A 14366-nucleotide genomic window follows, 5' to 3' on the forward strand; every position below is an offset into this window, starting at 1 on the left:
TTGGCCATGTGTGATTAGACACACAAGGAATTTTCTCTGGTGCTCTCAGTGTACACGCAAAGCAATAGGATGATGATGATATCAATAATACCAATATAAGAGGGGAAAACAGAGAAGATAACAAGGATTAATAATACTACTGCAGCCATACTACATGGCTAATGCATAAATATTAGACAGAATGCATAACTCTATGCCAGGTCTGATTAGGTTGAGATCAGAGGTGGTATTCAGCAGGTTCTGACCAGTTCTAGAGAACCGGTAGGGGAAATTTTGAGTAGTTCAGAGAACCAGTGGTAACCTTCCCACCTTCCCAACCTTCCCAGGAGTGGGGAGGAAATGGAGATTTTACAGTATCCTTCCCCTGCCACGCCCACCAAGCCACACCCACAGAACCGGTAGTAAAAAAAAAATTGAATCCCACCACTGGTTGAGATTATATTATGATGATTCTGATAAATATTTTGGTTCTGATAGAAGTTTTTATTTTGTACCAATGTTTTTATTTAACATTTTTGTGAAAGATTAGAGGAAGCTATATTGAAATTTGGGCAAAATTTGTGTCACTAAGGTGGGTGATTGTTGCTTTAGCTTTATGGGTTGGAGATAACTAGAATCATAGTCCAAAGAACATAGAAGACATTGAAGAAGGCATTGAAGGCATAAAAGGGGTTGAAGATGACTGCACTGCTGTATTTTTTCACAGACTAAGAATTGAGAATCTAAGCATACCCATCCAACCATGCATCCAAACACTCTGCCATTCTACTCAGCTGAAGATATAGGTTTATATATACATCAAAGAAGAAATAACAAAGGGAACAGAAAGAGGCTGCTATTACTTTAAAAATTATTAGGAAAATGTATGTGCATAGATTCAAATTCAGAAATAGTGGCTACAACTTTAGTATTATGATAGAGAGAAGGACCAAGCTGAGTAGCTTGCTGTTCAAGGGACATATTGACAGACAGTTCCAGATCTTCTAACTTCTATTATGAATCTTTATTTTAAGCCAGATGACAACTGGATAGCAGTTCAAGCAGAGTGTATGTTAGGCCACACAGCCATCCTGAATAGATTTAAACATGCCAGGTGGGAGTAGAAGGAACAAGTGACAAAAGTGTAGAGTAGAGTGCAACAACATGCCATAAGTGTGAAGGGGGAGAGCTTGCATTATGAGGTCACCATACATATTTCATCCTTTTGGCATCATCATGATTAAACATGGACCCTTATGAACAGACATGCTAAAAAGAAGTAAAGTATGTCTAGCACCCCATAAACACTCATCTCTAATGAACTGCAAAGGCACTTTACTCAGAGAAAGCTGTGGTTGAAATTTACTAATAATAAATCTGCTCCAATTCAAAGTCTTTATAACAATGAATTACACAAACTTACCAGATAATAAACAATTTATAAAATCTCTTCAGCTATACAAATCTACCCACTCTTTTATACATATATAAAACAAATATTTGCAACATAATGTGTCAATGAACAGACATGGATAAATGATACAACCTGCAGTTACACAATAGATATTTCTTCTTAATTCAGCACCTGGATGAAAAAAGATGCAACTGCCACTGAAGAGAATATTATAAATGCAGGTCATTAATTACTTTGATCCAGATGTTTTAGCTCTTTTTTTAAAGCAATAATCTGATATTCTTTCTTATAAAATCCCAGCAAAAGATATGTTACTGTAAGTAGCAATTCCCAACTCAATCAGATATAATGCTAATATCCTAAGCTCGGTACAAAACGCAATGGCTAATATTCATTGCTTTTGTCCCCTTTTTTCTCTCTCTTTGATTAATACATTTACAGATATAACCTTTTTGAATAGACTTTGGGGCAAAATCTAGGCAATTTCTAAGGAGGAACAGAAGGCTTCTAAATGTAATAAAATTTCAAGAGGTTCCCCCTATAAGTTTATGAAGTCCAGAATCTACCTAATTTATCTAATTGTACCATTTTTGTTCCTTATCCTTCCAAATACTCTACAAACAAATCGACAAAACATACAAAAAATTCTGAAATCCTCTCTCTTTCTGTTCCCCAATTTTCTCCTCCCTCCCCCAGGAAGATTCCCCTCCTACCTGGAAGTGGGGCTCCTGGAGGATGCGGGCCAGTTCAGCGGCTGTGCTATCTTGCTGAGCAATGTGTGTGATGTCTTTAAGTATCTCCTGGACCAGCTCCAAATTGTTGTCCCGCACAGCCTCCAGCTTTGTCTCCTCCAGACGCTCATGAGCCTGCAAGGTGGATGGGGAAAGGGCAAAAAAGAAGGGATTAAAGGGACACATAAACAGATAAACCCATGCAAACCCTTTGTCCTCCTCCTACAGCCTTGTGTCCCGGCAGATAATGTAAGGATATTAAGTTATATTCTTTGGGTTCCCTAAAAATTCCAAGATCACCATTTTTAAGGATTGTTGATTTTTTTTTAAAAAAAAAATAAGCATAAAGGTCTTATAAAGATTTCTAGAATTAAATAGCTTTACGCAGTGGGTACTCGTCAAGCTTTGTCAAGTCTTTCTGAAGACAAACACAAAGAATGGGCTGTGCATGTTATAAAGAAAAAGAAGCCAAGTAACTACTCTTCTGTATGGAAACACACAACCCACTTGCTCAGAAACACAGCAAGGGGAACAGTGAGACAACTGAGAGCTTTTCCTGGCCCTCGGTGGCATGTAGCCAGAAATCAAACAGGTCTTTGCTTTATGAAAGATGAATAGCTGCTCTAGATAAGCCTCAAGCAGGGAAACAGACACAAAAGAGGAGCTAAAAATAATAGACTGGCAAATAGAGGCTTAACTTCAGTCATGGAAATTGGGGGAGGGTAAAAAGAGCAGGCTTAATATGAATCCTGTCTGGGAACCATTTTCGGTGCCAAAATAAGTGCAGGAAAATCCTGAAGTATTTTGCTGCTGCATTTATTTGGTTGAATAACGACCAATTCTTCATCCTAATCCTATAATGCTTGAGGATCAGGAAACTGATCACCTAGAACACAGGGAGAATACCATTTTGTCAGAACACTTCCATTATTTTTAATAGGAAAACGCCTGGGAGGAGTTTAGAGTCTTCTAGGCCAGTAACTTAACAACTTTAAGATGTGTGAATTTCGACTTCCAGCACGCTGGCAAGTTGGAGTCCATATGTATCTTAAAAGTTGCTGAGGTTGAGAAACACTGTTGTTAGGTATTGACTTCTTTGGGATGAGGATGGAGATGCTGAGAAGATTTAGGAGCTCAGGGCCTGCATAACTATTATGAACTTGTTCCAAGTAATCTCTAGCCTGATTCACAGTGGTAGCCAGGTGATAAATCCAGGCTTCACCTCAGAATAGTTGGTGTGTCATCTGAAAATTGAAGGTGCAATTGTGAATCATTTGCAGTATTTGGATCACTTTCTGTCACCCCTGATAATATTTGAAAGATCAAAGGACTAATTAAATGGTCCATTCCCTGAAGCCTTGTGGACTGAGACAGATTTTAGCAGACCTTAGGGATTTTCCTAGCAATTCAACAGGTCAAATTCTGCAATGGCTTCTCTCTTTTTGCTTATTCTGAGACGCTGCTTGGTTTACCAAATGAAGTGAGCTTGACTGAACAGGTAAAGTTCACTTTCAAGCTTACAATGTGACTCATTCCCCTTCCCCATTACCATGACCTCTTTCAGACAGACTCTTTTTGAGATGGTTTAAAATGCTTCTTTCCAGGTTTCCTGTTGCACTGCAATTTAAGAGATAAGCAGTCGACTATCTCTTGATTGTTCATATTGATTCTCCTTTGCACTTCTTTCCCAGCCTGCTCACAGCATCACACAAAAGTCTACTTGAAGAAGCTGAAAGAGGTCATCTATTAATTCCACAGCGAAGTTATCAGTAGGTCAATGATATGCAGATATTAATTTCTACTCCAGGTTAAGCTACCAAATGCAGAAGGGCCTTAAATCAGGTGTGTGAAGTCTGTGAACAGTTGAATGGGAAGGAACAAGCTTAAGTTGAATCTTTGTGAGATATGTGTTATTTATTCCAAAACCAAGTGGCTTTCTTCCAGCTCAGCTGTGCCACCGGGTGGGGTGTCCCTCTCTTTAAAAAAGCAACCGCACATTTGAGAGTACTGCTAGACTCAGGGCTACTGTTTGATAGGCAGACAGAAGCCATGGTTAGGAGAGCCTTTGCTGACAAATTCTGAGGATGAGTGAGCTGCAGCCCTTCTGGAATTGGAAGCCTTGGTGGAAATAAGCATATGCCTTCATTACTGATTAGACTACTATAACATAGTCAAGTTGAGGCTGTCTCTGAAGCTGGCCTTTAATGCAAAAAAACAAAAAAAGCCCTTTACACCCATGTAAGACTGATTCTGTTGTGAATACCAATAGGCTTCTGAGTACAGTCCAAATCTCTGGTTTTTAAACCATAAGAAACTACCATCTCTTTCAGGCAGAGCTGATGTAACCAGTCTGATAATTCTGAGCAGGGATATTGAGGGTCCCCCCAGGATACATGGGGGGCAGAGGGCATGTTTTTTTTTTCATTTTCATTTTTTCCCCAGTAGCCTGCCCCTTGATTTTCCTCCTTTCTTGACAGTCTTTAGAAAGGCATTTATGTTTTTAATTTTGAATTGTAAGCACTGATGCTAGAATAACAGATAACAGGGTGGTTAATGATTACTGTTTTGCAATTACTTTATTGATTTTAGGTATGACACTGTAAATCATTGGGAGTCTTCTTAGGGGACAGCAAAATAGTCAGAGGGATGTTTCTCACTCTTGACAACATTGGTGGAAAATTCTGGAAGCTGAAGTCCACACATCTTAAAGTTGCCAAGGTTGAGAAATACTGGCCTCAGGAATTCAGACTGATAGGTTAAACATTTTAAACATTCCTTTAAAGACCAACAATAGATCAACTGCTGCTTGCCTTTCACCATATACTGTATTACTTATATGAGTTTATTTTTCTTTCATTATATTGCATTTCTTATGGCTTCTAATATGTGCAAATCTGGAGTCGTTAATTACAGGAAACAAGAGGGGCAGAAATGAATAACGGAAAAAGAGGGAGAGACAACAATTCAGTTCTAATTGTTTCTTGGGCAGGAGTCTTCTAGGTTGCTTGGAAGTTTTATCTTAGGTTTGGAAGTAGCTCTCCAGATTTTGCTAAACAATAACTCCCAGCAGTCCCAATTAGCCTGTTTAATTGTGAAAACTTCTGAAAATTGTAGTTAGCAATATACTGATAGTCATAAATTGGTAGCACATTGGTAGCACAACTGGTAGCACATTGAGATTCAGAGTTCTAACTCAAGATATAAAAGACCACTTTCAAATTGGTCTACTTCAGACATATTTTGTGAAGACTTAGCTCTTTGGAAAAGGCTCCAATGTTAAGAAAGATAGAAGGAAAGCGAAGTGGATAGACAGCAGCAAGGTAGATAGATTACTTATAGTGTGAAGAGCACACCATTGGGAGACTTGGAAGACCATATAAAGAACAGATTGCCACAGAGAAAATTTACCTTTATGATCGCTAGGGATAAAAAATGATGGCACAAAATCACCTCATCTATCAATCATGAGCCAACATTCAGGATGGTGGAAGAGGAAAATGACAGTTTATGAAATGTACTATCACCACCTACTCCAATAGACTCTAGACATCTTACAAGATATACAACTAAAACAGTTTAAAACACAAAACAAAACAGCATGGGCTAAAAACAACCATACCAAATTATTTTGGCTGATCTAAAAAAAAACCCTAAGATTTGGTTAGTACTTGGTTGGGAGCCCATCAAGAACTCACAGGCTATAAAATAAATTAAGTCTAAAACAGACCAGAGCAGACAATGACAAACCACTTCCACATTGTTGTCAACAAAACAGAAGTAGTGCAACTACTGGTATTACCCATCGAGTTATTGAGTTCAGCTTCATGTTTTTCTAGGAACAATTACAAATAAAAAAATGCATGCTACCGTAGTAAATGCTGGGAATCTAATGGTAATTGTTGAAGATGCCGGGAAAGAACAGAAAGAAGTGGTGGATCAAGCATTAAAAGGCCAGCAAAAATCAATAGTCTTTCTTAGTATGAAGGAAAGATTTAGATAAAATTATGAAGAATTTCTGAATCAATAAGTAATTTCCCAGGAGAGAAGATGAGAGGAGATACTGCAGAATCACCAAACTGGCGTCATCCAGGATTCTATAAGTTCAGAAACTCTTAAACAAGATTTTGCATATGGACAGTACATTATAACTCTTTTGTCCCAAGGAGCAGCTTTCTTTCTTTTGTAATTCTCATTTTCCTGGTTAGTCTTGCCACTAAGAATAGATTCTGCAGCTGTAAATAGTGATTTTTTTTCAGTAAGCAGTTATCAAAATTAATAATTATATTCATAAACAAAATGGATTGATTTTTTTTATGAATGTAAGGTACAAATTTATTCATGAGGAAGGAAGGACAGAGGAGGGACAAAGGAATAGGGGAAACTGTCAACTCAACTATTTGGAAAAATGTGTTATGGCCAAGACTGAGAAAGAGTAAGTGATGTAGTGCAGAGGTCTCCATACTTGGCAACGTTAAGACTTGTGGGTTTCCAGAATTCTCCAGCCAGCTATTGAAGTCCACAAGTCTTACAGTTGCCAAGTTTGGGATGTAGTGGAAGTGAGTGGAACTGAAGGTGCAGGATTTGCTCAGCTACAATCCCATCCCTAGCTACCCATTTAACTGTACCTTAGCCAATGACCTTACTATTGGACTCTCCATGAGGCCACGGAGAAAGATGAGATCCAGATCTCCAGCTCCCATGGAATTGGGGAGGTCACTGAGGTTGTCCAGGACCTGCTGCATAGCTGTGTAGAGAAATGATAGCACTAGCATTAGTCTTAATAAAATAAAAATAATGAAAAACAGAGAGTTAATCTACCCACTCTCTAACCTTTCAAGAGATGGAAAAGGGGGAGATGAAAAGTAACACATCTTGAATATGTAGAACAGATATGAAACCATATGGGCATTCAAAAACAAAGTTGAAGTGGAAAGAATTCTTAGAAATATGCATAGTGGGGAGGAAATGTATAAAATTTAATAAATATTTATGAGTCATTCATTCACAAATACTGACACAAATCTCTTCTTACAAGTTACCAGCCAACAGCTTTGTCCAGAAATTCTACCACTAGTACTAAGAAAAGAAGGCAATTTGTGATTATCTTTTTTTTTCTCCCAGCAGCACTTTAGGATTTCTCAAATAAATTGGACTTCTTATCTTCAGGTTTTTTTCCAGAATGATTCTCAAGTACTGCAGTGTCACTTCAAGTACTGCAGGGTCACTTCACTGCAGAGACAGATGCCTTTGTGTTTAGATTACAAAATAAATTCCCTATTGAATGAAGAACAGAACTTCTTCCTTGCTAATCTCAGTCTAATGCTTTCACTAATGCATTCACAGTCTCTAAAAATCATGTTTTTTGAATTAAATTAACTAATTGAATGAATGAAAACCTAACATTCTTGCTCAATATATGTGGATATAGTTCATCTCAACCTGTTCCCTTAACTTCTGCTGCCAGAAAAAGCTGTGTGTTTCCTGAAGCTATTTCATTAAGCTGCTTTAAGCGGATTTGAGAACAATCCATGGTTTTACTATTATCATTTGTCATGCAATTTGCTTTTGTGTTCTGCATTTGGTCAAGTTCACGTAATGAATTGTTCCATTGGAAATGGTTGGTATACCTGACTGCTGAAGTAGTAACAAATGACTCAGCTCAGTGACTGTAGAGACTTGAATTTTGCTATGAAAATCAAGGTGTGAAGAATGAGAGCTAGGCAGGTATTCACAAGATTGCACATTTTATTTCTAATGTTATAATTGCAGTACTATGTTTGTACACCTTTTTTCTGATCACCTGTTCATTTGGATGAATCTGTTACAGGTTAACATACAACCATAATAGAACATAGGTCATAACAGTTGTAAAACAGACCAGGCATGTGACCAACCCAATTGTGCAATCTTTTTTGCAATTCCTATTAAGCCTTAAACATGGATGTCATCAAGCAAATCAACAGTTCACTATCCGTACAGTTTTGCCAAAAATTAGAAGTTCTCATTTTCATAAAACCACCATAAAATACAGTCATGTGACTGTGACATGCTGTGAATGGCCATAAATGTGGCCATTTATTGAGTGCCTGAAATTCAGTCATGTGACTATGGAGGGGGACTGAACATGCGAGCTTTGCATCTGGGCCATAAGTCTCCTTTTTTTTGAGGTCAGTTGTAATCTCAAACAGTCACTAGTCTTCTTGAACAGTCAAGTGCTACCTGTATAGCCTGAATGCTAGGGACTGTTGATTTTCCAATAAAGCTCTAAGTGACTTTATAAATCTTGGAGTATTATCAGGGTTCAGAATCAGATTTAATCAAACTGCTCTGCAGCATATTGTCCAGCCCGCAAAGATATATAGATCATATTCAATGTACAAGCTGTCCACTTGAATTTATTCCTTTCCAACCAATGCTAAATGATTCAGATGGAAGATATATCCAAAACTAGAGGGACAAAGTCTTCTGATATTCTGCTTCTTTTGGAAGAATTAGGTCAAACTGACATTCCCTCCTCTTATCAGCATATCCCGGGCAGAAACTAAGGCAAGCAATCCCCTTTGCTTTTTCCACATGCAAACAAGCACCCTTTCTATAACCTGATTAATGCTGGCAGAGTGCCACAGGCATTGGCCTCATCTCTGTTTCACAAATTCATCTATAAATGATTTAATAACTAAGATTTTATTCTCAGTCAGTCAACAGGACAGACAGTCTTCCAAAGCTGCAAAGCAAATTTTTTTTTTTTTTTAAACCCAGAAACAGTCACATCTAAAGACAAGTATTAATTACTGAAGCTCTTCCAGTGATGCATCTGCTGCTAATCTTATCTTATTTGTTTCTCTCCCTGAAAGTGTATTTGTTCTTAACATGGCAAGCACAACAGCAAAGACAGTGGAAAGAAATGAAAAATCAAGCAATAAAATAAAAGGGGAAAAAACCACTATGGACAATAAATCAAAGTTGTTTTCTTTGCCTATTCCAAACAATGTTCTTCAGCACCACTATGTCTGTATACAATTTCCAGACCCAACCATTGGGCTTCATGTCTCACTTAATTTTTTTCAAATATTATTTTTCAAACAACAATTACAAAAATTAACAGGAAAGCTGGCACACAGTAAACAAAGCATAAGATTTTGGCAAGTTATTATACTTTGAAGTGTGTCCTGGGGTCCAAAATGAACCCATTATCATTCTAAAGACAGAAAGGGGTTAGCGGCTTTAGCTTAGCACTCAACCTACAAGCACTTCTACCTCCCTGGAGGCTTTTGGACACCATGGCCAACTCACTGCATACATCTCATCATGGTCATCTAGCTGCAACCAACCCAGTGTGACCATCTCACTGCAGGACAACTCACCATGTGTCCTGCAGCGAGTTGGTCATGGAGACATGGCTGCAGTGAGATGACAGCAGCAAGATGGCCATGGCGAGTTGACCCATTCCACTTCCCAGAGACAAGGAAAGAAAAATTTAAGGAATTAAAGAAGTGAACAAACTTATCTGGTCACACATTATGGCAGCCACTTTATTGTTAACAAAAATGCCAACATAACCAAACATTTTTGATAGTAGATGCAATGTGCTCTCAATTTTTTGAATATACATTTCCATACAAACTTTTATATACTTTCAGGTTCAACATACTCTATTTTCTGCTTATATTCTATTTTCTGCTTATACTCTATTTTCTGCAGGAGAGTTTTAGAGTATGGAAATATTAATCCTGTCTTTCCTTTGGAGCCCTGTGAAGTAGTAAAGCCAATGATGGACTTTGGAAGCAGGATAGGAAGAATACTGACACTGTTGAACTTTGGTGTTGAAGAAGACTTTGGTGTTGGAGAATACTGTGGACATTCAAGAAAATAAACAAATGGGTTAGTGAACAATCAATCCAGAATTATCCCTCGAGATACAAATGACCAAGCTCAAATTATCCTACTTCAGACATATCGTGCAAAGACTTAATTCTCTGGAGAAGTTTCTAAGGCTTAGAAAGACGAAAGGAAAGAGGATGACCAGCAACAAGGTGTTACAGTGGCAATGAATATATTGTCAGGGGATTTGAAAAAACAGGTTATTGATACATCATCATGGGGGTGGGGGTGGAAATCTATGTGGTTGCTAAGAGTTGACAAAATATCACATAAATCAGACCAATCCAGGCATCAGGAAATCAGTCTCATCTTTTTAAATTTTCTACTGCAGACATGAAAGAGAATGGTAAACCTTGCTGTGTAAATATATATTGGTGTTTTTTTTGCAGAGAGAATGTTTTAAAAATGTACATGACCAACCCTTGCATCAATTGCCCAAAGTCACTGGTATGAGATGGATTTTATACAAAATGAAGGAATGAATGAAACTTTGCATTTCGTTGAACTAATAGAAATAAACAATTTATAAGAGATAATGCGATAATAAGCAGTATATCTAAAGTCTGGAATAAATTAAAAAAGAATCAGTCCACAATTTCATCTTTTACCTCAAAATTCTCACAAAAAAGGAAAATGCAAATTTTCTCAGTGGAAAGGTAACAAATCACATTGCCTACGTTCATTAATAAGACAAATATGGAAACTTTTAACATGCAGATTTACCAGAAACACACATATAGTTTCAATATCTTCAAATGAATGAAATAGCTTTAAAGAATACAGAAACCCAAAGAAACACATAGAATTTATATTTATAAAACAAAATTCAGAGAATTTTTGGCTCTTATTTATAAACTGTTGGTGAAATATGACTCAGAAACCAAACAAGTTAAAAGCTGTATGTTTAGATGGATGCAGAATTTAGATATAATTGGTATGCAATTTTGACAATTTCAGTGAAAAAAATCTATTACACAAAATATACTTACAGAAAAGTGGTATAAAATGTTTTACTGCTGGCATATAATTCCATTACTGATTACTATAATGGACAGACCATTTGCTAAAAATTGTTGGAAATGTTAACAACAGGTTGGATATTTTTTCCATATTTGGTAACGTTGTAAAGCTCAAACATTTTGGAAAATAATTTCTAACAGAATGTATCAAATTCTAAAAGCTCGGTTTCCTTTTTAACTTGCTCTTTTTATTATACATTATAAAACTTCACATTCCAACAAAATATACCAAAATGCAACACGGCAACTACTCCCATTGAAAATATATTCAATTCTTTTTTTGCAGAAGAATCACTAATTAAGTGATGGATAATATTAAAAATTCATATTTGAATTTGATGTACAGATATTCATAGTTAAATAATAAATCTTTACTTTTTATGAGCATATACCACAGCTAAAATTTGGATTTCACTTAACATGAAATCTTAATATTCTGACCTTCAATGATCTGTTAGATGAGGAAAGACTTCCAACTGCTCAAATGGGATGTACTATAGTTCTTTCTTATGAATCAGACAGTGTTGATTTAAATACAGATATATATTATTTGACTGTAATAAACTTGATTTGATTTGATTTTGATATATATTACTTGAATCAATGGGTTTTTAAAACAATGTAACCTATTCAGTTGTTTAACACTAATTAAATAACTGGAAGTGTCTACCTGATTTTATACCTGTAAATTTACAATTTATTCACTTTATTTGCCCCCCCTTTTTTTCTCCTTTCTTAAAAATGGTTAATAAAAATATAATAAAAAGAGAAAATAAAACCACTAAACTTTACATTTTGTCTGGGTGTCCTGATTGAGATAAAGGCTAAATGATGTTCTTCCTAGTTTTATCTACCCAAGTCAAGCAGATTGCTAGTTGATTTTACTTCAACTCTGAGGAGAGAATAGTATTCCCTAGTGAATATGAGGGCAGCATGTTAGCTAGATACAAAGCACAGGTGTATCATTCTACCCTTTGTCTTACTGCTCACTGCTGTCTAGAAAACTGATCTATTCCTTTTAGGAATGTCCAATCCATGCTCACGTGCCACAACTAGTAATGTGGCCCCACAAGATCATAAACGTTTAACATTAATATGTAATTTATATACATTAACTATATTTTATATGCAGCCTAAGAAAATTCAGCTTCATTCAATGTGGCCCAGGCAAGCCAAAAGATTAGACAACCATGTTCTAGGGGAATGATAAGCTCTGAACCACATTCATTTCTTGTACACAGAGCAGATCTCAGAATTGCCTTGCACATAAATCCAGAACTGCCTTGCACATAGGCCCTTGCACATATGTTTTCTCTTCAGAGAAAACTAACTGCCTTTGCCAGTTAGTCTCATCCTATCTTTCCCTTTCTTCACATTCCAACAAGCCATAATAAATCTTTCTAAGGAAGAAGATGAGGAGGAGCAGGAGAAGAGGGATATTTCTCTAATGAACACCAGATGGTTGCCACTGTAATTATCCCTACGGCATTGAGATACATCACAAAGCATCACCCAAGGTCTTGAGGATAATTACAATGATCACTAACTATTCATTGGAGACACAAAGAGACACAAAAAAGGGAAGCTAACCATATCCTCATGTTATCTGAGAATGCCACCTGCTGAAGACAGCCCACTTTTAGATGGCTAACCTTGGTATGTTCAACATGTCTAGGTTCTCAGGATCACATTTCCAAAATAAATTTAGAATTTAATGGTAAATAGCATATTGTGACAACTGGGTTCCCAAACACCATGTATATGAAAGAATGCAAGAAGTTTTTTGTATATGAAAGATTAAAATAATTCAGATGAATCTGGTTTCAAACTGGAAATACCCTTTCATCCAAGAAATAATTAAAGAATGGGTTACATTTATGTGGGAATCATAGAATATTCACCAACCTTTGTAAAGCAACAGAATTAATGTTGATTTCAGCTATTTTCCTAAACAAACTTCATACAAAGAAATACACAGTGTATCAGGTGGTATTACTTATAAGAACACACCTTTCTATTTCTTTTCACCTAGAAAATGAGGTTACTAGCTATCTTTGGATGAACAAGAGAAAGAGGGATGAATCTTAAGTGCTAATAAAATGTATGTATGTGGTCTGACAAAAATTGAAAAATACTCCTTTTTCAATAGTATTTAAAGAACAAGGGATGTCAAACTGGATTTCATTGAGGGCTGCATCAGGGTTGTGTTTGACCTTGGGATGGGGGGAGGCATGGCTTGGTGGCCAGCTCAACGTCATTCATATTGAGGGTGCCTATGGTGGCCCAAGTGTTCTGCCAGTGAAAATGGAGCTCAGGAAGGCCCTCCCAAGTTCCATTTTCATTGGCAGATGGTTGCAGGAGGCCATCACAGTCGAAAATGGAGCTTTGGAGGGCCATATGCAGCCCTCCTGAGCTCCATTTTCACTGACAGAGACACAGCGGGCCAGTTCTTCATTGCTTCCAGGGTGGCCCCGCAGGCCAGATCTAAGCACCCCTCAGGCCAGATCCGGCCCATGGGCCTTGAGTTTGACACCCCTGTTCTAGACTATCCCTGAGCTGATTGACCACCATACCCTGCATAGTTGATGGACATTCCAGAAATGCCCTTGAAAAAGGATACTTTCCAACATCCAATCTGGGTCAGTCACTGAGACCAGAGATTGTGTCTTCTGAGCTTTTGGACTCCTGCTGGACCCATCTTCAGGTAATTTCTCTGTGTGCTCTGGGCTGTTCTCTGTGTGCTATTTATATGGTGGCTGTTGTGTGTACCTTTTTAGATGTAGATTGGGGCATGGATGAGTCGCTATTAAGTCATTGGCTGTTGTTTCCTTATGCTACCAAACCCTAGCCTCCTAAGTACTTGATAAGCTGGGGGTAAATCAGCACTGATTGATGAGGGTCCTATTTCCCAGGCTTCAATCACCTCCCTTCCTGATTTGTGCCTACTTGTCCAATGATCTTACTAGCTTCAAAACTGAATGTATATCCTTGTGTATTGCAATGTAAGACTACCAGTGAGTTTGGGTCTCCTCATCTGACCACTCATTTGTGTTCTTGCAATCTGGTGGTTAGCTTCTTTCCTTTCTGTCCTACCTAACCTCAGGGACAATTCATGCAGGGCATCTAATAGGGTACCTACAATAATTTAAGTACATTAGAAGTATTTCCCACCTCCAAGCAGTCTTTCCAATGCATAATTTGCCCTCATATGATAGCAATGCCCACTTGCAGATCTCAGAAGCTGCATTCTCCTGCTTCTGAAATTGATATATATCAGGTTGTGCCATGTAGTTGGTCTTGTGTCTTGTTTTTTTCCTTTTTCTCCCCACCCTGTTGTGCAGA

General features: G+C 37.4%; 1 protein-coding gene across 17 annotated transcripts in view; it reads right to left on the reverse strand.

Moving 5' to 3' along the window:
• MPP2 (MAGUK p55 scaffold protein 2) overlaps positions 1–14366 on the reverse strand; it is a 94288-nt gene that overhangs the window by 48229 nt on the left and 31693 nt on the right. For 12 of the 17 annotated variants that reach the window (XM_087947052.1, XM_087947050.1, XM_087947049.1 and 9 more), the window contains exons 3-4: positions 6750–6868; positions 2107–2259 (exon numbers count right to left, since the gene is read on the reverse strand). In XM_087947052.1, the coding sequence (XP_087803178.1) occupies positions 2107–2259; positions 6750–6868 (272 nt within the window). Of the gene's footprint in view, positions 1–2106; positions 2260–2519; positions 2990–6749; positions 6869–14366 lie in introns of those variants that run through there. The other 5 variants (XM_087947057.1, XM_087947051.1, XM_087947045.1 and 2 more) reach the window with 2 other exon arrangements.

This window comes from Notechis scutatus, chromosome Z (genome assembly GCF_049901735.1).
Source record: "Notechis scutatus isolate UNSWTSFEM ecotype Mainland chromosome Z, rNotScu1.2, whole genome shotgun sequence".
Classification (NCBI taxonomy): domain Eukaryota; kingdom Metazoa; phylum Chordata; class Lepidosauria; order Squamata; family Elapidae; genus Notechis; species Notechis scutatus.